This window comes from Poromitra crassiceps (assembly GCF_964638095.1).
Source record: "Poromitra crassiceps genome assembly, chromosome: 21".
Lineage (NCBI taxonomy): Eukaryota > Metazoa > Chordata > Actinopteri > Beryciformes > Melamphaidae > Poromitra > Poromitra crassiceps.
Window position 1 is genome coordinate 14,945,808 of NC_139638.1, and position 24,831 is coordinate 14,970,638.

Here is a 24,831-nt window from a genome sequence, read left to right on the forward strand (position 1 = left end):
CAGCAGGGTGGAGGAGCCCACCGACTGGTGCTCAGGCATGGTGGTGGTGCCGAAAAAGACAGGCGACCCCCGCATATGTGTCGACCTCACCAGGCTCAATGATTCAGTGTGTAGAGAAAAATACATACTTCCCTCAGTTGAACAGACCCTTGGCTCATTGGCTGGCGCCCGCATCTTCAGTGAGCTGGACTGTAACATGGGCTTTTGGCAGATCCCACTAGCAGAGGAGTCCGCCAAGTTCACGACCTTCATCACGCCGTTTGGGCGTTTTCATTTGAACCGGCTGCCGTTGATAGCTTCTGCGCCAGAGCACTTTCAAAACAGGATGGTGACGGAAGTGATTGATGGTCTGGAGGGAGTGGTTTGTCATATGGACGATGTTCTGGTGTGGGGGTGCTCACAGCAGGAGCACGATACCCGCCTGCATGCTGTCTTAAAGAAGGCAGAGAAAGCGGGCATAACCCTCAACATGGAGAAATGTGAGCTGTCGAGAGAGGAAATCAAATTCCTGGGTCACGTCATCTCGGCTGCGGGGGTTAAGTCAGACCCAGGGAAGACGGCGGCGGTCAGGGGGATCGCAGAACCCACCAATACAACAGAACTCCGCAGCTTCCTGGGGATGGTGAACCAGCTGGGCAAGTTTATCCCGCTGCTCTCGGAGAAAGACAAGCCTCTCAGGGACTTACTCTCAAAGAAGAACCACTGGTTCTGGGGGTCCGACCAAGCCGAAGCCTTTGACAGCCTGAAAGAATGGCTGACAAGGACGCCGGTGTTGGCCCTATATGACCCGAACATGGACATTAAGGTGTCAGCAGACGCGTCTTCTTTCGGACTTGGTGCGGTACTGCTGCAGAAGGTGGATGGCGACTGGAGGCCCGTCGCTTATGCGTCACGATCGCTCTCACCTGTGGAACAGAGATACGCTCAGGTGGAGAAGGAGGCCCTGGCGCTCACGTGGGCCTGCGAGCGGTTCAGAGACTTCCTCATTGGCCTGCACTTTGAGTTAGAGACGGACCACAAACCGCTGGTGAGCCTCCTGGGGGCCCAGGCTTTGGACTCTCTGCCCCCCCGAATCCAACGTTTCAGGATGAGACTCATGAGATACTCCTACTCTATCTCTCATGTCCCTGGAAAGGACCTGTGGACGGCAGACGCACTGTCACGTGCTCCACTGCGGACGGGCACGAGTGACGTGGACAGAGAGCTCCTGGAGAGCACAAACATCTATGTGGATAGCGTCATGGAGAGCATGCCAGCGAGTGCTTCCTACATGGACAGGCTGAGAGAGCATCTTGCTGCTGATGGGGTGTGCTCCAAGGTTATGAAGATGTGCCAGGACGGGTGGCCAGAGTCCAACTCAGGTGAGGGGGTGTTACGGCTGTACTGGGCTGAGCGCGCCTTCCTCACTGTGCAGGATGGTCTGCTGCTAAAGGGGACGAGACTGGTTATTCCAGCAGCCTTGAGAAACGACGTCCTCAGTAAAATACATGAGGGACATCAAGGCGTGGTAAAATGCAGGGAGCGCGCACGGCAGAGTGTGTGGTGGCCCGGCTTGAGTCAGCAGCTGAATGAACTGGTTTTGAACTGTAGAACATGCATTCAGGAACGCACCAACCACACAGAACCGCTGATCCCCACGGTTCTCCCCGAGAGACCCTGGCAGAAGCTAGGGGCGGATCTCTTCACATTGAAAGGAAAGATGTACCTGCTGGTAGTGGACTATTACTCGAGGTATGTGGAGATAGCGAACCTAACACACACAAAGTCCACCGACATCACAGCCCACCTCAAATCTATGTTTGCACGGCATGGGGTGCCCGAGACCCTGATGACCGACAATGGGCCACAATTCTCAGGGAGCAACATGTCGATCTTCGCTGCAACATACGGATTTAAACATGTGACCAGCAGCCCGCACCACCCACAAAGCAACGGCGAGGCTGAACGGGCAGTCCAAACCGTGAAAAACCTCCTCAAAAAGGCAACGGACCCCTACCTCGCTTTACTGGCATATCGTGCCACCCCGCTGCAAAACGGCTTCAGTCCGGCTCAACTGTTGATGGGACGCCAGCTTCGTTCCACGGTGCCGACCCTCCCTTCTCTACTGAATCCGGCGCTCCCCGACAGCACGGTCGTCATGTCGAGGGAGAGGGAGGGGAGGAGCACGGGTCAGAAACGCTTCAACAAGCGTCACCGAGCACAAGAGCTCAGCCACATCCCGCCAGGGAGACAAGTGTGGGTGACTAACGCGAAGGTAACCGGGACGGTGGTGGGGGATCACTCAGCGCCACGTTCATACGTGGTGGACGTACCCCATGGAACAGTCCGCAGGAACCGCCATCACCTCATCCCCATGGACAGACCTGAGAGCATACAAGACACCCAGGTGTCCACACCGTCACACGTAGCGGTGTCTTCCCCAGTAAAACCAATGCCCGAACGAAGTCCGGATCGCACTACAGTCAGAACCAGGTTCGGCAGGGCTGTAGTGAAACCAGAGAGACTGGACTTGTAAAAAAAAAAAAAAAGAAAAAAAAAAGTGTAACAAAAGTTTCTGCAATGTAAAGGAGAGAAAGAAAATGTTTGCACTATTTTGCTGCTGCCCAATTGCTCTCTATGTTAAAAAAAAAAAAAAAAAAAAAAAAAAAGGCTGTTATAGAGAATTGGAATGGTACTGTACTGTGGAGGAAGTGCACTGGGTAACATGCTGTTTGTGAGAATGCCTTAGGTAGGCTGGTTACTGCAGATTAATGTTGTTTCAAAACAAAGCTAATTAATGTTGATTTCAGAGCTAAGCTGGTACAGTTGTGCTAACAGAGCAACACTGTGTTTACATCACTGTATACTCAAAAGGGGAGATGTGGTGTTATTGTTTATGTGGGTCTGACGTAGCACATGCCGAGGGGCATGCTGGGAGTCGAGAGGAGGAGCGAGTCAGACTAGGCAGGATACCAACGTAATAACATGCTGTGATATAAGGCTCTGTGGAATAAATGCAAGCTTGCAACTAAACGGTGTAGTGATTTCCCACGCAATCATAAGGTGATCCGACAGCATTGTGTTTCAAACATATAACCCTAGCCATTGTGTTTCATACAGATAACCCTAAGCATTGTGTTTCAAACAGATAACCCTAGGCATTGTGTTTCATACAGATAACCCTAAGCATTGTGTTTCAAACAGATAACCCTAGGCATTGTGTTTCATACAGATAACCCTAAGCATTGTGATTCCAACAGATAACCCTAGGCATTGTGTTTCATACAGATAACCCTAGGCATTGTGTTTCATACAGATAACCCTAGGCATTGTGTTTCCAACAGATAACCATAGGCATTCTGTTTCCAACAGATAACCCTAGGCATTGTGTTTTCAACAGATAACCTTAGGCATTGTGTGGCATTGTGTTTTCAACAGATAACCCTAGGCATTGTGTTTCATACAGATAACCCTAGGCATTGTGTTTCATACAGATAACCCTAGGCATTGTGTTTTCAACAGATAACCCTAGGCATTGTGTTTCCAACAGATAACCCTAGGCATTGTGTTTTCAACAGATAACCCTAGGCATTGTGTTTTCAACAGATAACCCTAGGCATTGTGTTTCATACAGATAACCCTAGGCATTGTGTTTTCAACAGATAACCCTAGGCATTGTGTTTTCAACAGATAACCCTAGGCATTGTTTCCAACAGATAACCCTAGGCATTGTGTTTCATACAGATAACCCTAGGCATTGTGTTTCATACAGATAACCCTAGGCATTGTGTTTCATACAGATAACCCTAGGCATTGTGTTTTCAACAGATAACCCTAGGCATTGTTTCCAACAGATAACCCTAGGCATTGTGTTTCATACAGATAACCCTAGGCATTGTGTTTCATACAGATAACCCTAGGCATTGTGTTTTCAACAGATAACCCTAGGCATTGTGTTTCCAACAGATAACCCTAGGCATTGTGTTTTCAACAGATAACCCTAGGCATTGTGTTTTCAACAGATAACCCTAGGCATTGTGTTTCATACAGATAACCCTAGGCATTGTGTTTTCAACAGATAACCCTAGGCATTGTGTTTTCAACAGATAACCCTAGGCATTGTTTCCAACAGATAACCCTAGGCATTGTGTTTCATACAGATAACCCTAGGCATTGTGTTTCATACAGATAACCCTAGGCATTGTGTTTCATACAGATAACCCTAGGCATTGTGTTTTCAACAGATAACCCTAGGCATTGTTTCCAACAGATAACCCTAGGCATTGTGTTTCATACAGATAACCCTAGGCATTGTGTTTCATACAGATAACCCTAGGCATTGTGTTTCATACAGATAACCCTAGGCATTGTGTTTTCAACAGATAACCCTAGGCATTGTGTTTTCAACAGATAACCCTAGGCATTGTGTTTTCAACAGATAACCCTAGGCATTGTGTTTCCAACAGATAACCCTAGGCATTGTGTTTTCAACAGATAACCCTAGGCATTGTGTTTCATACAGATAACCCTAGGCATTGTGTTTTCAACAGATAACCCTAGGCATTGTGTTTTCAACAGATAACCCTAGGCATTGTTTCCAACAGATAACCCTAGGCATTGTGTTTCATACAGATAACCCTAGGCATTGTGTTTCATACAGATAACCCTAGGCATTGTGTTTCATACAGATAACCCTAGGCATTGTGTTTTCAACAGATAACCCTAGGCATTGTGTTTCATACAGATAACCCTAGGCATTGTGTTTTCAACAGATAACCCTAGGCATTGCCTCTCCTGCGTGGAGGGCTTCTACAAGTAAGGCTGTGTGGCCTCCCTCTCTCCATGTGTGCTGTTGCCTCTCTGCATCACTCTGCCTCTCTGTTCTGTCACATTAGAGTGATCTCTTGCTGTGAGAGCAGCTTGTTGTTGTGTTGTGGCTGAGGGAACGTGTCGGTGTTGACTGGTTGAGCTTGTTATCAGTTTTCAGGATGGCTGCTATAAGAACTGCCCTGCGAAGACGTACAGCGTGGAAGAGGAGATGACGTGCGTTCAGTGTGATGACGACTGTGTGAGCTGTGACCAACACGAGTGCTACTGGTGTGAGACCGACCTGTTCTTATCAGGTGAAGCTGTCCCACCTGAGCCTGACCTGACGCTACCAAGCATCATCCGTTCTGTGTGTGTGTGTGTGTGTGTGTGTGTGTGTGTCTGTGTGTGTGTGTGTGTGTGTGTGTCTGTGTGTGTGTGTGTGTGTGTGTGTGTGTGTGTGTCTGTGTGTGTGTGTGTGTGTGTCTGTGTGTGTGTGTGTGTGTGTGTGTGTGTCTGTGTGTGTGTCTGTGTGTGTGTGTGTGTGTAGCTACCAAGCATCGTATGTTCTGTGTGTGTCTGTGTGTGTGTGTGTGTGTGTGTGTGTGTGTGTGTGTGTGTGTGTGTGTGTGTGTGAAGCTGGGAAGCATCATCCGTTCTGTGTGTGTGTGTGTGTGTGTGTGTGTGTGTGTGTGTGTGTGTCTGTGTGTGTGTGTGTGTGTGTGTGTGTGTGTGTCTGTGTGTCTGTGTGTGTGTGTGTGTGAAGCTGGGAAGCATCATCTGTTCTGTGTGTGTGTGTGTGTGTGTGTGTGTGTGTCTGTGTCTGTGTGTGTGTGTGTGTGTGTGTGTGTCTGTGTGTGCGTGTCTGTGTGTGTGTGTGTGTCTGTGTGTGTGTGTGTGTGTGTGTGTGTAGCTACCAAGCATCATCTGTTCTGTGTGTGTGTGTGTGTGTGTGTGTGTGTGTGTGTGTCTGTGTGTGTGTGTGTGTGTGTGTGTAGCTAGGAAGCATCATCTGTTCTGTGTGTGTGTGTGTGTGTGTGTGTGTGTGTGTGTGTGTGTGTGTCTGTGTGTGTGTGTCTGTGTGTGTGTGTAGCTACCAAGCATCGTATGTTCTGTGTGTGTCTGTGTGTGTGTGTGTGTGTGTGTGTGTGTGTGTGTGAAGCTGGGAAGCATCATCTGTTCTGTGTGTGTGTGTGTGTGTGTGTGTCTGTGTGTGTGTGTGTAGCTACCAAGCATCATCTGTGTGTGTGTGTGTGTGTGTGTGTGTGTGCGTCTGTGTGTGTGTGTGTGTGTGTCTGTGTCTGTGTGTGTGAAGCTGGGAAGCATCATCTGTTGCGTGTTTGCGTGTGTGTGTGTGTGTCAAGTCAAGTTTATTTGTATAGCCCTAATTCACAAGCATGTCCCAGAGGGCTTCACAGAGAATATGTCTAGCTAATTCTAGCTGACACAACAGTAGCAAATTACAGAATAAAGATAACACATTGAACAATTGATAGAGAAATATAGAAATATAGGAGAGAGCAGGAGAAGGGAGGAGAGCAGGGGGAATGTGAGCGAGTGATGGGGTGGGGAGGGAATGGGAAATGTTGGAGAGTATAGGAAGTGGGGAATGAGCAGGGGAAGGGGGAAAGAGGAGAGAGCAGGAGGGGGGAGGGAGAGCGAGGGGGATGTGGGGGAGAAGAGAGCAGGGAGAGGGAGGAGGTGGGGAGAGAATTGGAAATGTGGGAGAGGAGAGAACGGAGAAGGATAGGTGGGGAAAGTAGCAGGGGAAGGGGGACAGAAAGAGAATGGGTGCCATGCTTTAAAATGGAATGGATGTAATGCTTCACAAAAGTGGAGGGGGGGGGGGGGGGGGTTCGGGAATTGGAGGAGGTGGGGGGGGAGAGCAGGGCGAGTATGAGAGAGTATATGGAGAGAACAGGGAAAGGAGGGCTAGCTGACACAACAGTAACAAATTACAGTAGTAATAATAACACATCGAACAATCATATGATAGAGAAATATAGACACACATTTTACAAACGGACATATGTCGATTTCTTGTTGTTGTTGATGTTCACATATAGAGCTCGCTTTAGGGTAGAATGGGTGCCATGCTTTAAAATAGTGGCGGAATAGTGGGAGGGGATAGAATGAGTGCCATGCTTTGGAGTAGAATGGGTACTATGCTTTAGAATAGTGGGGGAAGGGGGAAAGAGGAGAGAGCAGGAGAGGGGAGGAGGGAGAGCGGGGGTGTGTGGGGGAGGAGAGAGCAGGGAGAGGGAGGAGGTGGGGAGAGAATTGGAAATGTGGGAGAGGAGAGAACAGGAAGGGGGAAGTGGGGAAGGAGCAGGGGAAGGGGGGAAGAGAAAGAGAGGGGGGGAGAAGATCAGACAAACTGACTACTCTAGACATTAACCAGAACTAACTAGGACACAGGGGATCTAGCTAATCTACAGCCTAGTCTGGCCTGTCCTATTCTGATCTTAGCCTGTGTGTGTGTGTGTGTGTGTGTGTGTGTGTGTGTGTGTGTGTGTGTGTGTGTGTGTGTGTGTGTGTGAAGCTAGGAAGCATCATCTGTTGTGTGTGTGTGTGTGTGTGTGTGTGTGTGTGTGTGTGTGTGAAGCTGGGAAGCATCAACTGTTGCGTGTGTGTGTATGTGTGTGTATGTGTATGTGTGTGTGTGTATGTGTGAAGCTAAAAAAAGCCATGATTGACAGATGGCTCTGTCAATGTTGTCTTGTTGTGTTCTAGAGGGAAGGTGTGTTACAACGTGCCCCGACGGTTTCTATGGCAACGAAGACACCCACGACTGCGACGAGTGCCACTTAGACTGCGTGACGTGCAACGGCCCGGAGGATGGCGACTGCGTGTCGTGCGAGGAGGGCTTGAGTCTGGAGAACGGCGAGTGTGTGTCGAACCGTGAGGTCTGCCCTGTGAAGACCTTCCTCAGTGGTGAGACTAATGCTTCTGCATGCTGCTAATCTCCACTCTCTGCCTATAACCAATGAGGGATTTGGCTACTTTCTGCAGGGGCAGAAAATACATCTTCCAGGGTGATTGGTGTGTGTGCCACCTCCCCTGAACCCTGCACCCTGCACCCACACAGGGAGACACCTCCCCTGAACCCTGCACCCACACAGGGAGACACCTCCCCTGAACCCTGCACCCACACAGGGAGACACCTCCCCTGAACCCTGCACCCACACAGGGAGACACCTCCCCTGAACCCTGCACCCACACAGGGAGACACCTCCCCTGAACCCTGCACCCACACAGGGAAACACCTCCCCTGAACCCTGCACCCACACAGGGAAACACCTCCCCTGAACCCTGCACCCTGCACCCACACAGGGAGACACCTCCCCTGAACCCTGCACCCACACACGGAGACACCTCCCCTGAACCCTGCACCCACACAGGGAGACACCTCCCCTGAACCCTGCACCCACACAGGGAAACACCTCCCCTGAACCCTGCACCCACACAGGGAAACACCTCCCCTGAACCCTGCACCCTGCACCCACACAGGGAGACACCTCCCCTGAACCCTGCACCCACACACGGAGACGAGTCAACATCTGCCAGATATAGACTTTGAAATCATTGATTCTATGTGCTGAACATTTAGTTTCTTCCCTTTTCCTCACAGGAGATGGAAGGCTTAGCGGGAAAGAACTTAAAACAACATATGCTAATTAGACATCTGAATTAACGAGGACAATGCTGAGAAAGCAGTTAACACCCAGGTTTAAAATGGACACACAGAAGTGAGGCTGTTGTTAAACTATCAATTACACTATAAATGTGACTTATAGCCACACGGCCACATTGGAAATAGCCTGTTAGGCAAACAATGTTGCAGGTTGTTCTGACATCATTGCTAAAGGCATCACACTGGAGATAGCTGCTTATCAGTTCTATTATGAGTTGTGCTTATTGCAACAACACTCCTGTATATGATCTACAGGAGGAGAAGAGAAGGAAGGAAAGGTGCACCAGTCAAAGTCCATGTCTGTCTGACGCTGAACCTTTATGACGTGCTGTAGTGATGTAGAACCTTTATGTGTACAGTATGACGTGCTGTAGTGACGTAGAACCTTTATGTGTACAGTATGACGTGCTGTAGTGATGTAGAACCTTTATGTGTACAGTATGACGTGCTGTAGTGATGTAGAACCTTTATGACGTGCTGTAGTGATGTAGAACCTTTATGACGTGCTGTAGTGATGTAGAACCTTTATGACGTGCTGTAGTGATGTAGAACCTTTATGACGTGCTGTAGTGATGTAGAACCTTTATGACGTGCTGTAGTGACGTAGAACCTTTATGACGTGCTGTAGTGACGTAGAACCTTTATGTGTACAGTATGACGTGCTGTAGTGAGAGGTCTCTTCATGTCACTGTCTGTGTGTCATGCTTGTTTCTGTTGTCATGTTGTCCTCCTCCAGATGATGGAGAGTGTGAGGAGTGTCACCCCTCCTGTGACTCCTGCTCTGGAGACGAGAAGAACCAGTGTAACAGCTGTGTCAGAGGTCTGTCTCTCACTCAGTCTGTTAGTCCAGAGGTCTGTCTCTCACTCAGTCTGTTAGTCCAGAGGTCTGTCTCTCACTCTGTCAGTATGTTAGTCCAGAGGTCTGTCTCTCACTCTGTCAGTCTGTTAGTCCAGAGGTCTGTCTCTCACTCTGTCAGTCTGTTAGTCCAGAGGTCTGTATCTCACTCTGTCTGTTAGTCCAGAGGTCTGTATCTCACTCTGTCAGTCTGTTAGTCCAGAGGTCTGTCTCTCACTCTGTCAGTCTGTTAGTCCAGAGGTCTGTCTCTCACTCTGTCAGTATATTAGTCCAGAGGTCTGTCTCTCACTCTGTCAGTCTGTTAGTCCAGAGGTCTGTCTCTCACTCTGTCAGTCTGTTAGTCAATAAATACTAATAATAATACATTTTGTTTGTCATGCACTTTTCATTTAAGATCAATCTTAAATGAAAAGTGCTACTAAATTGCAGCTTCATTATATTGACTCTGTCTCCTGCAGGGCGCTTCCTGACCACACAGCAGACGTGTGTGCCAAAGTGTCCGGCAGGCTTCTCTGCCGGCCGGCGGAGCGGAGTGTGTGACGCGTGTCCTCAGGGCTGTGTGCAGTGTGTGGACACTGTGGACGCACAGCGCTGCACCCGCTGTCTGAGCACGCGCAAAGTGCCCTTATTCCTACAGGACGGACAATGTGTCCAACAGTGTGTCAGGTCAGGCCTCAATCACTCTTTTTTATTATTTGAATTTGAATTTAAATGTATTCAATTGCTTTTTACATCGTGTAACTTTTAGTGGTCGACCGCTTCATGGGATTTTGAGATCATCGGCAGATGCCTGCGCTCATGAGGCCAATAAAGGGAAACTTATGCAAACAAAGAGATGCTACAGTGTGTACTGTACACTAACTTAGTTTATTTATTTTGTATTTAGTTATGTAAGTTTCCCAATTTTTCTCCTCTCAGAAACAAAGATTCTGCAAATCTGCTGAGCTGATCAATGCTGTTGTTAACGGCACAAAAACTTTCTCATTTTTCATTCATAAGTTCAAAAGTGCAACTTTAACTTTAATCTACTGAAGCAAACAGTCGTCTCGCAGGAGCCAACGTCTGGGGCACAACGCTTCAAAAGTGCTTAAAGGGATAGTTCACATTTTTTAAAGTCTGCAAATTTGGTAAGAAATGAATGCAAGGTTAATGGGGTCACAAGCTGACTGAAGCTCACTGAAATGTACTTTGTGTGACACTGTGTGTGTTTGTGTGTGTGTGTGTGTGTGCGTGTGTGTGTGTGTGTGTGCGTGTGTGTGTGTGTGTGTGTGTGTGTGTGTGTGTGTGTGTGTGTGTGTGCACTGTGGAAGTCAGCTGAGCTTCATTCAGCTTGTACATAGAGGAGCGTGACCCCAGTGACCTTGCACTAATTTTTGCCCAACTTTCCAGAGCTACTATGAGGACATATGAATTGACCAAACACAGACCTCCTTATTTGCATGACCCAACTCGTGGGGCAGCTGCAGTACGTTATACACGATGCACGCAGACAAACAGACTTCTGTTGCAGCCCAACCAATCAGAGGCCCGGGCTTCTGTTACAGCCCAACCAATCAGAGGCTCGGGCTTCGGTTACAGCCCAACCAATCAGAGGCCTGCCGCCACTTTTCATGCGGAAATGGAATCACTGGAATTGATTGCGTAAGATGGTGGGTGTGACCACGTGAGACTAAGCTAACAGAGACAGACAATGCTAATGCTAATGCTAATACAGCCAATAAAAATAATGTTGAATCAATGTTCAGCAATTTTGTGTCCTCAATTGTTGTATTTGATCAGATGGGGAAAAACATATCATCAACATCGGCCGTTGGAAAAAAATCGGTCGACCACTAGTAACATGTATTATGCTCCCGCTACGCTGGAAATTGATCATTCCTAGTTTGGATGATGACAGATATATCTGTCTTAAGAAATTTATTTGTTTGTTGTCATTTGTTGTTAATTAATTTAATGTACACTTAACATGATGTGTTTTGAGGATGCTTGTAGCTGGTTTGTATCCACACAGACTAGGTCAGTTAAGCCAGAGAGCATTGGTGTGTGTGTGTGTGCGTGTGTGTGTGTGTGCGTGCGTGCGTGCGTGCGTGTGTGTGTGTGTGTGTGCGTGTGTGTGTGTGTGTATGTGCGTGTGTATGTGTGTGTGTGTGTGTCTGTGTGTGTGTGTTGATGTCTCTGCTCTGCCTCCACAGGGGCTACCCTGTGGGCCAGGTGTGTCGTAGCTGTGCGGCAGGCTGCGCGTCCTGCGGGAGAAATGCCACTCAGTGCCTGAGCTGTGACCAGCCTCTCCTCCTACACAAGCACGAGTGTGTGCAGGCCTGTCCTCTGGCACACACGGTCCGGGACGGGGAGTGCCGGCGCTGCCCCTCGGCCTGTCAGGAGTGCACCCCACTCGGACAGTGCACAGGTACCCGAAACATAACGCGAGGAATAGATGTAGGGAGGACAAATCTGGCTCTCTTAGCTCAGTCAGTCTCACCCATTGACTGTATAAAAGATGGACAGCGTGTCTCCACTTCCAAAAGTGAGGCCAAAATATCTCCTTTCTGCAAGCTGCCATCTTGCTTTTGTGACATCATTTGGAGCCTGAGTCTGTGCAGTAGAATCACAGGACGCCACCTCAGCTGCCCCACTGTCTGATGGAGGTTTGAGAGCAGCTCTCAGAGCTCTTAATCATAATGTCATACCGCCTTTTTATATCGTCAAATAGGCTACCGCTAACTCATTAAAAACAAACGTATTTGAAAAATGAGCACTTGAACATATCGTCGCTGTCGTTCCAGGACCTCGAATGTGCCTTTTTTCACTTTTATTTTTTGTCATGAATCAATGCCATTGGTCACCCTTCACGTCTCTAACGTTAACGCTACGTTATGTCAGACTATTTCTCACCCCATGCGAAAGCCCCCGTCTCGGACATGAGAGGCGAGGGGCAATGCTGTTGCATCTGCGCCCGCCCCCGCGGCCTGGAGCTTGGGGGCTCGTGCATGAGTATGCGACTCTCTCCCGCCTGACTGGCCGGGAGAAAGTACTTCCAAGTCGGACTGATAATATAAACAACATCATTTGAGCTTATCCAGGTAAGATATTAATAAAGTAATGACACATTCAGCGGGAAACTAACTATAATTAAGACATGTGCCAACTTTGACGACATTTGGTTCAGTATTTTAAGAGCAAACAGGTTTTTTTTACTTCCTGAAAAGTTTCTGTTTTGGAAATTCGAGGTCCTGGAACGACAGCGACAATATATATATTAGCGTGATAAGAACTACCATGGTTCATGCGGCCATGGCTATCGCAAGCTGCTCCTCGAGGGAAAACCAACAAGGTACGGTAGAAATGAGCAATGAGGAGGAGGAAGGGAAGGAGGATGAGGATGAGGCACAGTAGGCTGTGTGAGGATGAGGCACAGTAGGCTGTGTGAGGATGAGGCACGGTAGGATCTGTTTCTAGCCCAGATAAAGTAAGATGGCGTCCTGGGGGCTCAGGTCATTCCTCTCGCCCCCCAATCTTTCCTCTCTATCTTCCCTGTTAGCTTTCAAATAAAGGCAAAAATGCCCCAGAAATAATGTAATTTGTGCTGATCGCATCATTTCAATCTGGTGTGATACCTTGTCTAATAACAGTGTCATTCCAAGTATAACCATTTAAGTTTGACTTCAATAGCCTGTGACGTCACGTTGAAGGCTGGGTTTACCCAGGCTAGTAGTATAGTAGTAGTAGTAGTAGTAGTATGTCACAAGCTATCACAAGTCAAATATGTGGCCACCATATGATTCCCGAGCGCGGCACTGCTGCCGCTCACCGCTCCCACAGGGGATGGGTCAAATGCGGAGAACACATTTTGCACGCTCAGGTGTGTGACAATCAGTGGGACTTTACCTTTACCTTTACCTTTACTTGACCTCTTGTGAGATTAAAGTTATGTGGATCTAAAACGACTGCCTTGTCATTTTTCTCTGATGTCCCCAAGTGAAAGCGGTGCCAGCGCCATCTCCTGTCTTTCTCTTGCATCTCTTTCTGTATTTGATATAGTTTCACTTTGTTGTACGAAAATCATTTTTCCACTCAAAGCTAACAGGGCTTCTTCTGTGCAGGCTGTGAGGAGTACCACTTCCTCCACGAGGGCCTCTGTGTGTTAGACTGTCCTGAGATGTTCTTTGAGGACAAAGAGCAGAGGATGTGTCTGCGCTGTCACTTTGACTGCGCGCTGTGCGACGGGCCGGACAGCAACGACTGTGACGCCTGCTCGGAGCCCGAGGCCACGCTGCATAACGGGGCGTGTCTGTCAGACTGCCCCTCCCACACCTACAGGGACCCTGAGACGGGGGAATGTCCAGGTGCCTCATTAGTTTTTTACCACAGCACAGTTCAACCTGGAAGACACTTCCTTTCATAAAGTCCATGGCCAACCACAGTATTAAAGAGATCAGGATTGCAACTGTGTAGAAACTAGGGCTGGGTTAAAAAAAAAAAAATTATTCTCCGATTTTTATCGATTTTTATTTTAATCCTTTGATATCGATTCATATGTCCAGAGATCGATTTTTTTTTATTAAAAAAATAAATAAAAATAAACATAGACTATAATATTATAGGCTGTGTGTGGTAGTTGAAACATAGTTTTCAAGTTGACGTTTATTTAGGTTTGTAGTTTAAACAAAAACATAAATACTGTAGGCTACATGAATGGAAATGTTTGATCATTAATATCTACTTTTAGAAATTATATAGGCTGAAATCAAATCACTGTGCATAATTGTGAAAGTGTCTTTATTGACAGATGAAAAGGCTGTTATTTACCCTTTATCACCACCTGGTGAGTAAATATATGTGTAACTAAAACCATTCAAATTGACAACCGGTCCGCAACTTTTTCCCCCATGTATCTACCGGTTCTTGGCGCAAAAAAGGTTGGGAACCCCTGTGTTACATAACTGGACAATCATGTAATTCAGGTTACAGCTCAAAAAACATGTTTTAGTATCACTAACCAAATCGATTTTGAAATTAATCGAATCGGAATTGAATCGGGATTAATCGATTCGGAACCTTGTGAATCGGAATCGAATCAATTCTTGAAATTTGGACCAATACCCAGCCCTAGTAGAAACTACCAGGTATTCTATATTGGTACAATTATAACCACACAATAACTAAGAAAATATGAATGATGACAATCTTAGATCTAATATAGTTTTTCAACATTTCATCTGGCTAAAAAATATTGGTATCTCCATATGCTGCACTGTATGTATGATAATGTATTTTGATTCCATTATTCTTATGGCACAAAGCACATTCCTGTCCCTGCAAGTGAGATTTAAATCATCTGAATGTATTTCCAGACTGCGATGCGTCTTGCCTGACCTGCTATGGTCCCCACGCTGGCTCCTGCAGCAGCTGCAGAGAGGCTCAGAAGCTGGATGGCCACGGCCACTGTGGGCCACCAGCCAACAAGTGCTCGTCTCATCACTATGCAGACCAGGAGGGGGAATGTCATGCCTGTCACAAATACTGCCACCAGTGTTCAGGACCCAGCACCACCAACTGCCTGAGCTGCAACCAGAAGCATCTCCTGCTCAGTGAGTTCAGAGTAGAGCCCGAGGTCTGGACTTTTCAGGCCGATGCCGATACCGATATTAGGGAGTAAAAAAAATCTGATATCGATATATCTGCCGATATTCTCATATTAAATCTACACATTATATTACACAATGTTTTTGCGATGATCCCTCAAATATCAAACACACTTGACAAAGCTATGACTTGACATGACTTGAGATATGTAATGTAGGCAGGATATTTTACAGCTCATCAATAAACTTTATTGTCCAAAATGACATCAATGCAATGAAACAGTAAACTGAACTGGGAATTTAATAATTATAAATAACTGGAAATACAAAAAGTCAAATAGAACAAATATAAAATATAACTTGAATTAAGAAAAAAGATCAAATATATGCAGCATGTTGTCTATGACTTAAAAAATACCACAAATCGGCATATCGGCCAACATATCAGCCGATACCGATATATCGGTTATCGGCCAATATCAGCCGATAATATCGGTTGACTGATATATCGGTCGGGCTCTAGTTCAGAGCATTTTTGTATACTTTCATGCTTTTATTGTCCAGGCTCGTCCACTAGATATTACACTGCAGTGCATTGTGGGACATATGCAGTGGCCCTCAGAATCATTCCACAATATCATTTTGCGATTCGGACACTAACAAAATAAATGGCTGACGTACGAATTAGTGGCCTGAAACGCAGATAGTGATTCCAGTCACAGCACCAGCATGTAGGAAAGCCTCCTGTGCCAGATGAGCAGAGTTTTGTGTGTGTGTGTGTGTGTGTGTGTGTGTGTGTGTGTGTGTGTGTGTGTGTGTGTGTGTGTGTGTGTGTGTGTGTGTGTGTGTGTGTGTGTGTGTGTGTGTGTGTGTGTGTGTGTGTGTGAGTGTGAGAGAGACACACAGTTTTTCATGGTCCTCTCTGTGTTTGTTGCTACAGATGGCACCTGTACGGATGAATGCCCTACAGGCTATTATCAGAATGAGAGCGGGCAGAAATGTGAGCCTTGCTACCCTGCCTGTCTGTCCTGCATGGGAAAACACAGCCACGAGTGTCTCACCTGCAAAGCCCACCTATTTAGAGAGGGCAAAGAGTGTGTGGAGACTTGCCAGCACAGGTAATTGAGCCCTACTACTCCCCATCTGATCATCCATCATATTCTGTGCTTTCACATAGCGTTATCATCACAAAGAGTTGCTGCGCTTTCGTAAAAGTACTGTTCCTGCTCACATTAAGAACCCCGAGTCTTTTCACTGCGTTAGTTCGTTGGACAGCCTTATCTCCACACTTGGTTTTAGCGCTGTGCCAGTTGGACAGGGGTTCCGTGTGGAGCTACAAGCTCATTTGGCTTGAGATTTAAATAGCCCTTCATGTGCCCCTGTAAAATGCTCATCAGACTTGATTTGATTTGCACTGCCGTGATTGAGAGAGTTAACTTAATGTTGCATTAAATTGATGTGCAGTTAAATACCCCAGAGAGAGAGCACTGTGATGTGCAGTTAAATACCCCGGAGAGAGAGAGCACTGTGATGTGTAGTTAAATACCCCGGAGAGAGAGAGCACTGTGATGTGCAGTTAAATACCCCAGAGAGAGAGAGCACTGTGATGTGCAGTTAAATACCCCGGAGAGAGAGAGCACTGTGATGTGCAGTTAAATACCCCGGAGAGAGAGAGCACTGTGATGTGCAGTTAAATACCCCAGAGAGAGAGAGCACTGTGATGTGCAGTTAAATACCCCGGAGAGAGAGAGCACTGTGATGTGCAGTTAAATACCCCGGAGAGAGAGAGCACTGTGATGTGCAGTTAAATACCCCGGAGAGAGAGAGCACTGTGATGTGTAGTTAAATACCCTGGAGAGAGAGAGCACTGTGATGTGCAGTTAAATACCCCGGAGAGAGAGAGCACTGTGATGTGTAGTTAAATACCCTGGAGAGAGAGAGCACTGTGATGTGCAGTTAAATACCCCAGAGAGAGAGAGCACTGTGATGTGTAGTTAAATACCCCAGAGAGAGAGAGCACTGTGATGTGCAGTTAAATACCCTGGAGAGAGAGAGCACTGTGATGTGTAGTTAAATACCCTGGAGAGAGAGAGAGCACTGTGATGTGTAGTTAAATACCCCAGAGAGAGAGAGCACTGTGATGTGTAGTTAAATACCCCAGAGAGAGAGAGCACTGTGATGTGCAGTTAAATACCCTGGAGAGAGAGAGAGCACTGTGATGTGTAGTTAAATACCCCAGAGAGAGAGAGCACTGTGATGTGTAGTTAAATACCCCAGAGAGAGAGAGCACTGTGATGTGCAGTTAAATACCCTGGAGAGAGAGAGCACTGTGATGTGCAGTTAAATACCCTGGAGAGAGAGAGCACTGTGATGTGTAGTTAAATACCCCAGAGAGAGAGAGCACTGTGATGTGTAGTTAAATACCCTGGAGAGAGAGAGCACTGTGATGTGCAGTTAAATACCCCAGAGAGAGAGAGCACTGTGATGTGCAGTTAAATACCCCAGAGAGAGAGAGCACTGTGATGTGTAGTTAAATACCCTGGAGAGAGAGAGCACTGTGATGTGTAGTTAAATACCCCAGAGAGAGAGAGCACTGTGATGTGTACCGTAAATTCCGGACTATAAGCCGCACCGGTGTATAAGCCGCACCTGCAAAGTTGACTATTTTTTTCTTATATAAGCCGCACCGGACTATAAGCCGCGGGTGTTTTAATGTTTTTTTTTTTTTTTATGTTTAATTACCATATGTAAGGGTTCATGCACAGAGGGGATTGTCGGGAAAGAGATGGCTGTTTGAGGAAGCTCCCATTTATTAACATTTCAACAAAACAACATAACACAACACCACCTGTGTTGTTTTTTACAGTGCACACAGTGTCATACAGTGTCATACAGTGTGGTGAAAAGAGGGCAAGAGAGGAAATTAAAACTTATTATAGTTATATAGGATTTATAGTTAGAAAGAGTGCTAAAAAAGAGAGATTTTTTTTTTTTTTTTTTTTTTTTTTGAAAAAATCCATAGATAAGCCGCACCGTTATATAAGCCGCAGGGGCCAAAAAAGCCCAAAAAACGGGAAAAAAGGTGCGGCTTATAGTCCGGAATTTACGGTAGTTAAATACCCCAGAGAGAGAGAGCACTGTGATGTGCAGTTAAATACCCTGGAGAGAGAGAGCACTGTGATGTGTAGTTAAATACCCCAGAGAGAGAGAGCACTGTGATGTGTAGTTAAATACCCCAGAGAGAGAGAGCACTGTGATGTGCAATTAAATACCCCAGAGAGAGAGAGCACTGTGATGTGTAGTTAAATACCCTGGAGAGAGAGAGCACTGTGATGTGTAGTTAAATACCCCAGAGAGAGCACTGTGATGTGCAGTTAAATACCCTGGAGAGAGAGAGCACTGTGATGTGCAATTAAATACCCCAGAGAGAGAGAGCACTGTGATGTGTAGTTAAATACCCTGGAGAGAGAGAGCACTGTGATGTGTAGTTAAATACCCCAGAGAGAGCACTGTGATGTGCAGTTAAATACCCCGGAGAGAGAGAGCACTGTGATGTGCAGTTAAATACCCTGGAGAGAGAGAGCACTGTGATGTGCAGTTAAATACCCTGGAGAGAGAGAGCACTGTGATGTGTAGTTAAATACCCTGGAGAGAGAGAGCACTGTGATGTGCAGTTAAATACCCTGGAGAGAGAGAGCACTGTGATGTGTAGTTAAATACCCTGGAGAGAGAGAGCACTGTGATGTGCAGTTAAATACCCCGGAGAGAGAGAGCACTGTGATGTGCAGTTAAATACCCTGGAGAGAGAGAGCACTGTGATGTGCAGTTAAATACCCTGGAGAGAGAGAGCACTGTGATGTGTAGTTAAATACCCTGGAGAGAGAGAGCACTGTGATGTGCAGTTAAATACCCTGGAGAGAGAGAGCACTGTGATGTGTAGTTAAATACCCTGGAGAGAGAGAGCACTGTGATGTGCAGTTAAATACCCTGGAGAGAGAGAGCACTGTGATGTGTAGTTAAATACCCCGGAGAGAGAGAGCACTGTGATGTGTAGTTAAATACACTGGAGAGAGAGAGCACTGTGATGTGCAGTTAAATACCCCAGAGAGAGAGAGCACTGTGATGTGCAGTTAAATACCCCGGAGAGAGAGAGCACTGTGATGTGCAGTTAAATACCCCAGAGAGAGAGAGCACTGTGATGTGTAGTTAAATACACTGGAGAGAGAGAGCACTGTGATGTGCAGTTAAATACCCTGGAGAGAGAGAGCACTGTGATGTGCAGTTAAATACCCTGGAGAGAGAGAGCACTGTGATGTGCAGTTAAATACCCTGGAGAGAGAGAGCACTGTGACGTGTAGTTAAATACCCTGGAGAGAGAGAGCACTGTGATGTGTAGTTAAATACCCTGGAGAGAGAGAGCACTGTGATGTGTAGTTAAATACCCTGGAGAGAGAGAGCACTGTGATGTGCAGTTAAATACCCCGGAGAGAGAGAGCACTGTGATGTGCAGTTAAATACCCTGGAGAGAGAGAGCACTGTGATGTGCAGTTAAATACCCCGGAGAGAGAGAGCACTGTGATGTGCAGTTAAATACCCTGGAGAGAGAGAGCACTGTGATGTGCAGTTAAATACCCTGGAGAGAGAGAGCACTGTGATGTGTAGTTAAATACCCCGGAGAGAGAGAGCACTGTGATGTGCAGTTAAATACCCCGGAGAGAGAGAGCACTGTGATGTGTAGTTAAATACCCTGGAGAGAGAGAGCACTGTGATGTGCAGTTAAATACCCTGGAGAGAGAGAGCACTGTGATGTGTAGTTAAATACCCTGGAGAGAGCACATAATGTTACAGCACAAACTGTTACAGCACAAACTGTTACAGCACATACTGTTACAGCACAAACTGTTACAGCACAAACTGTTACAGCACAAACTGTTACAGCACATACTGTTACAGCACATACAGTACTGTTACAGCACAAACTGTTACAGCACAAACTGTTACAGCACAAACTGTTACAGCACAAACTGTTACAGCACAAACTGTTACAGCACATACTACACACAGACACACCCCCACAGAAACCCATACTCTCCATAGAAAGGACATGAAACATGCTCTTGTTATGTCTGCGCTCCCTCCGTCACGCTGTGTTGCTCTGTGTCTAAATGCTCTGGTGTGGACGTATCCGTTTCTGTTTCCTCCGTCGCCACAAGTAAGACTCTTATCTGCTGTCATCTGATCCAGCAGCACTTTTCCCCCGTCTACCTTCTAGTTACTATGGAGACCAGGCCTCCGGGACGTGTGCGAGGTGCGACCCGAGCTGCGCAGAGTGCAGCGCGGCCGGGGAGGACAGCTGTCTGAGCTGCACCGCGGGCCTCCTCTACCTGCGCAAAGCAGGCCGCTGCCTCGCCACCTGCCCACAGGGCTACCACCACGACCCGGCCCACCGGACCTGCGAGCCCTGCCATCCCAGCTGCAGAAGCTGCACGGGTACGAGTGTATTGACCCAAACAAATACAGTATATACTGTACATACCAGGAAGTGGACAATTCAGATCATCCAATTAACTAATCTAAAGGTATGTATGGTGTCGTGTCTCTGCAGGAAGACAATCCCAGGCCTGTGACTCGTGCCACATGGGATACCTGCTCTCAGGTGGCATGTGTGAGTCTCTGTGCAACATGGGCCAGTATCCCGTGCTAAAGGTAACAGCACCCAACAGCACCGCACTACATTTTCATTGTTAATGTTAAGTGTTAACTATTTAGAAGAAACTCTCATACTGTTCTTTTAGAACTGTTCCCTTTTACACATATTGCATAATAAAAACTAGTAAGAATAAATAAGGCTAATTTAGTAAAAAGGAAAATAAAAAAGTATACGTATAACTATTTTGTGCAAGAATAGGAATTGAAGTTATTTCATATGTAACAGTTGAGAAGTGTTCACACATTCCAGCCTCTCTGTCTCTCTTTTTAATTGTTGTCTGTGAGCTTCTGTCAAGCTGCTAGTTCTCATTATAAAAATGATCAGTGTTGTAACAGTAAGGAACCTTGATCCGTGTCTCAAACGATGCCGTGTTCCAGTTGAATTTGAATGAATTTGCCCTGGAAAGTCCTGGAAAAGTAGGTGATGTTGAAGGTGATGTGAGAACCCTGTGTATCGAGTAGTGATGATAGTAGAGACAGTGTATGGCAGTGTTTCCATGTCACCAGGGCCCGAAATTAGAGCCCGCCAATGGGGGGCATATTTTAGCTTTGGCGAGTTAGGTTTGGCGTCTCTCCGCCACGTGGCGGGTCTCAAAATAGTCGTCATGTAATACGGCCTGTGTCCACCTAGCGTCTTTTTCCGACTGTTAAACGCTGGGAAGCGCTGATCCCAGCGCACAATATACAAGGAAGCAGTCTGAAACTAACGTTAGTTCAATGCAGTAGTATAACATGAGTGCTTCCTGAGGCTGTTTCATTCTAGCTCTCCCGTATAGGCTACCAAACATGACTCTGGAATGAAATGCAGTCGTCAATTTAGCGGAGGTAAATTGACAGCCTAACGTCAATCAATGAATCAATCGCTCGCACTTGTTGCCGACACTCATATGATACAGTATATATGAGGAGATAATAGTTATCATGTGTGTTTTGGTGCGCAGCTGGCTAACACGAGTGCTTTGTGAGACTGTTTCACATGGCTCTCCCGTATAGGCTACCAAACATGAGGTAAAAAGCGTCTTTTAACCTCTGCTAAATTGACAGCCTACATCGGGCGAATCAATCAATGAATCAATCGCTCGCGCTTGTTGCCGAGCTCGTATGATGAGGAGATGAATCAAAATGCTTACCACCAATAAAGCCGGAGCCGAGAGAACGAGTGCAGGAGAGCTAATGCAGGTGCCAGGTGTGAGTGGGAGAGAAAGGTGCGTAGCCCAAGTTGTGCGCTGTCTGTCTGCACTGAGACTGTCGCAGTTATTACTTTTAGCTGCGTTGTTTTTTTTTACAACAATTTAAGCTCAAGATTGACTTGACATGTATTGATAAGATTGACTTGACATTGACATGTATTGATTAATCAATCATCAATCAATATATTAAAATAATTAGCTTCAAATTTTACTCTGGCCTCTTATTTAAATGTGTATTATTCAACGGAATACCTTATCTACTTGAAATGTACTGAAAAAATGGATATATATGGATATATGTTACACAAAAATTTGTTGTTTTTTGGCCGGTAATAAATATGCTTGGTGGGTAGATTTTTTCCATCTACCCGCCACTGGCCGGTGGGTCAAAAAGTTAATTTCGGGCCCTGTATGTCACTGTTAAATGTGTTGTGCTCTCCGTCCTCAGGGTTCAGGCCACGGCTGTGAGGACTGTGACAGCTCGTGTCTGGAGTGCAGGGCGCCCGGCCCGGCCAACTGCACCATGTGTCCTGCACACACCATCTTGGAAGCTGGGGGGCGCTGTCTGCTGTGCTGCAACCACCAGGGCTCAGAGGAGGAGGAGGAGGAGCAGGCCTCAGCGCAGCAACAGGACTGCTGTAATTGCACTGAGACCCGAGGTAGGCTGCAGAGCTGTTAAACAATGTCTAGAGATCAACTCATTACTAAGTACCGCACATCTCTAAACCTCATCTCTTTCCCTAGGGGAGTGCATCCTCAGCACCAACTTTGCTTTCAGGAATGAGAAGGTGGAGGAGTACGGCAACCTGGCGCTCTTCATCACCACCTCCGTCCTGTTGGTGCTGGGCCTGGGGGCCGTCATCTTCCTCATCAGGCACTCCCGCTCCAAGAGCGCCCCCCCGGACATCGCCCCCCGCGGCTACGAGAAGCTGGGCTCCGGCGGCTATGGCTCTGGCAGACACAGCGGCTTCACCTCGGCCTCCTCCACCTCGTACAGCGGCCGCGCCAGTTCCTCCGGCGGCCAGTTCCAGGAGGCGGAGCTAGTTGACATCACCGGCGGCCGCCCGGGGAGTAAGGACGATGACGACGATGAAGATGAAGATGAGGACATTGTGTACATGGGCCAGGACGGCACCGTGTACAGGAAGTTCCGCTATGGACAGCTGGGAGAGGACAACGAGGACGAGCTGGAGTACGACGACGAGAGCTATGCATTCCGGTGAAGCGTGACGATCCCTTTAAGAAAGATTTCTCCTTCTGTTCCTGGATTCCTTCTCTCTCTCCCTCTCACCCTCTCCCTCCCCCCCCCCTCTCCCTCCCGCTCTCTCCCTCTCTCCCTCCCTCCCCCCTCTCCCTCCCGCTTTCTCCCTCTCTCTCTCTCTCTCTCTCCCTCCCTCCCCCCTCTCCCTCTCTCTCTCTCCCTCTCACCCTCTCTCTCCCTCCCCTCTCTCTCTCTCTCCCTCCCCCCTCTCTCTCTCTCTATCTCCCTCTCTCTCTCCCCTCTCTTTCTCTCTCCCTCCCTCTCTCTCCCCCTCTCTCGCTCTCCCTCTCTCTCCCTCTCTATCTCTCTCTCCCCCCCCCTCTCTCTCTCTCTCCCGCTCTCCCTCTCTCTCCCTCTCTATCTCTCTCTCTCTCTATGCTGTTTATCTCTCCTGCCCTCAGGGACATCCTCGTTTATCCTCCACTGAATTTGAGCTGAACCAAATGAGACATGAGAGGCTACAGTATGTATTTATAAGGAGCTGCATTCCACAACTGTGATCCATTCACAAAACTCAATCTGTTCTGCATTCTTAAGGAACGCTCGTTTTTACATCATTTCAATTTATTCTCTTTTTTCTTCTTTCTTTTTCTTTTCTTTTTTTTGCTCTATGTTTTATGACTTCCCATAATGCAACAGAAAGGCCATTTACACCTGGCGTTAACATGCGTTTTCTGCAATCTGATTGCAATCAGATTGCAGAAATGGGTGTCCTCTCAATCCGCATAAAGTTGCTGTATCCAGATGGAGAGGACACATTGCATTTACACTTGTGTTCAATGTGTACACAATGCATCCCTGACCACCTCCGGAGGTGGTTTGACCGATCAGATTGCAATCCTTCTTCAATGCGTTTTGGGGGTGTTTACACCTGGCATTTCAAGTGATAAAACACAATCTGATTGCAATCTGATCACAGAAACACATGTTAACGCCAGGTGTAAATGGCCTCATATTCTTCATGGGCATTTACCTGTTTTGTCTATTTGACCAATCATGTTATTCATCTTTGCATCTTTGTTGTTGTGGTTTTGAAGTAGTACTGTTACTGCTTTGGCATTTCTATAGGACATTTCCATGTGTTTGCTGTCATTGGATTTTAACTTTGAAAATGTGTTGCTGTTCAGTTCAAATAAAGTCTCATAACACTCATAACATGGCGCTGGAGAAGTGAGTCATTCATGACTTCACAAACTGTCATTTACCTGCAAAGCAATTCAATTCCTCCTCCAAAGCAATTAACAAGGACAAGGACAACAACTAGGACAACAACTAGGACATGAGCTGCAACAATTAGTCGACTAATTGACAGAATTTATCGCAAACTATTTTTATAATTGATTCATCATTTAGAATCATTATACAGGTGTATGTATATATATATATATATATATATATATACACATATATATATATATATATATATATATATATATATATATATATATATATATACACACACATACATATACACACGCTAAAATTCCCTCGTTCCAACTTCATAAATGATAAATGTGAATATTTTCTGGTTTCTTTAAGTCTTCTGTCACAATAACCTGTTTTTCTTTGGGTTGTGGACTGTTGGTCAGGACAAAAGAAGACAATTGAGGATGTCATCTTGAGGTTTCCACCATTTTGAGACATTTTATAGACCAAACGACTAATTGATTAGTCGATAAATCAACAGATTAATCAATAATGAAAATAATCGTTAGTTGCAGCCCTAGATTGAAAATGGCACAACAATGTTCAGC

General features: G+C 46.6%; 1 protein-coding gene across 1 annotated transcript in view; it reads left to right on the forward strand.

Annotated features, from left to right (window-relative positions):
• Positions 1–23,039, forward strand: part of pcsk5a (proprotein convertase subtilisin/kexin type 5a) — a gene marked incomplete at both ends in the record, with an annotated part of 51,538 nt that extends 28,499 nt beyond the window's left edge. Inside the window, 13 exons of the mRNA XM_083657334.1 lie at positions 4,752–4,794; positions 4,960–5,102; positions 7,519–7,719; positions 9,216–9,299; positions 9,794–10,001; positions 11,528–11,742; positions 13,436–13,678; positions 14,687–14,923; positions 15,858–16,035; positions 20,190–20,407; positions 20,523–20,623; positions 22,265–22,475; positions 22,561–23,039. Coding sequence (XP_083513460.1) covers positions 4,752–4,794; positions 4,960–5,102; positions 7,519–7,719; positions 9,216–9,299; positions 9,794–10,001; positions 11,528–11,742; positions 13,436–13,678; positions 14,687–14,923; positions 15,858–16,035; positions 20,190–20,407; positions 20,523–20,623; positions 22,265–22,475; positions 22,561–23,039 — 2,561 coding nt within the window. The remainder of the gene's footprint in view (positions 1–4,751; positions 4,795–4,959; positions 5,103–7,518; positions 7,720–9,215; positions 9,300–9,793; positions 10,002–11,527; positions 11,743–13,435; positions 13,679–14,686; positions 14,924–15,857; positions 16,036–20,189; positions 20,408–20,522; positions 20,624–22,264; positions 22,476–22,560) is intronic.
• Between the last annotated feature and the right edge of the window lie 1,792 nt (positions 23,040–24,831).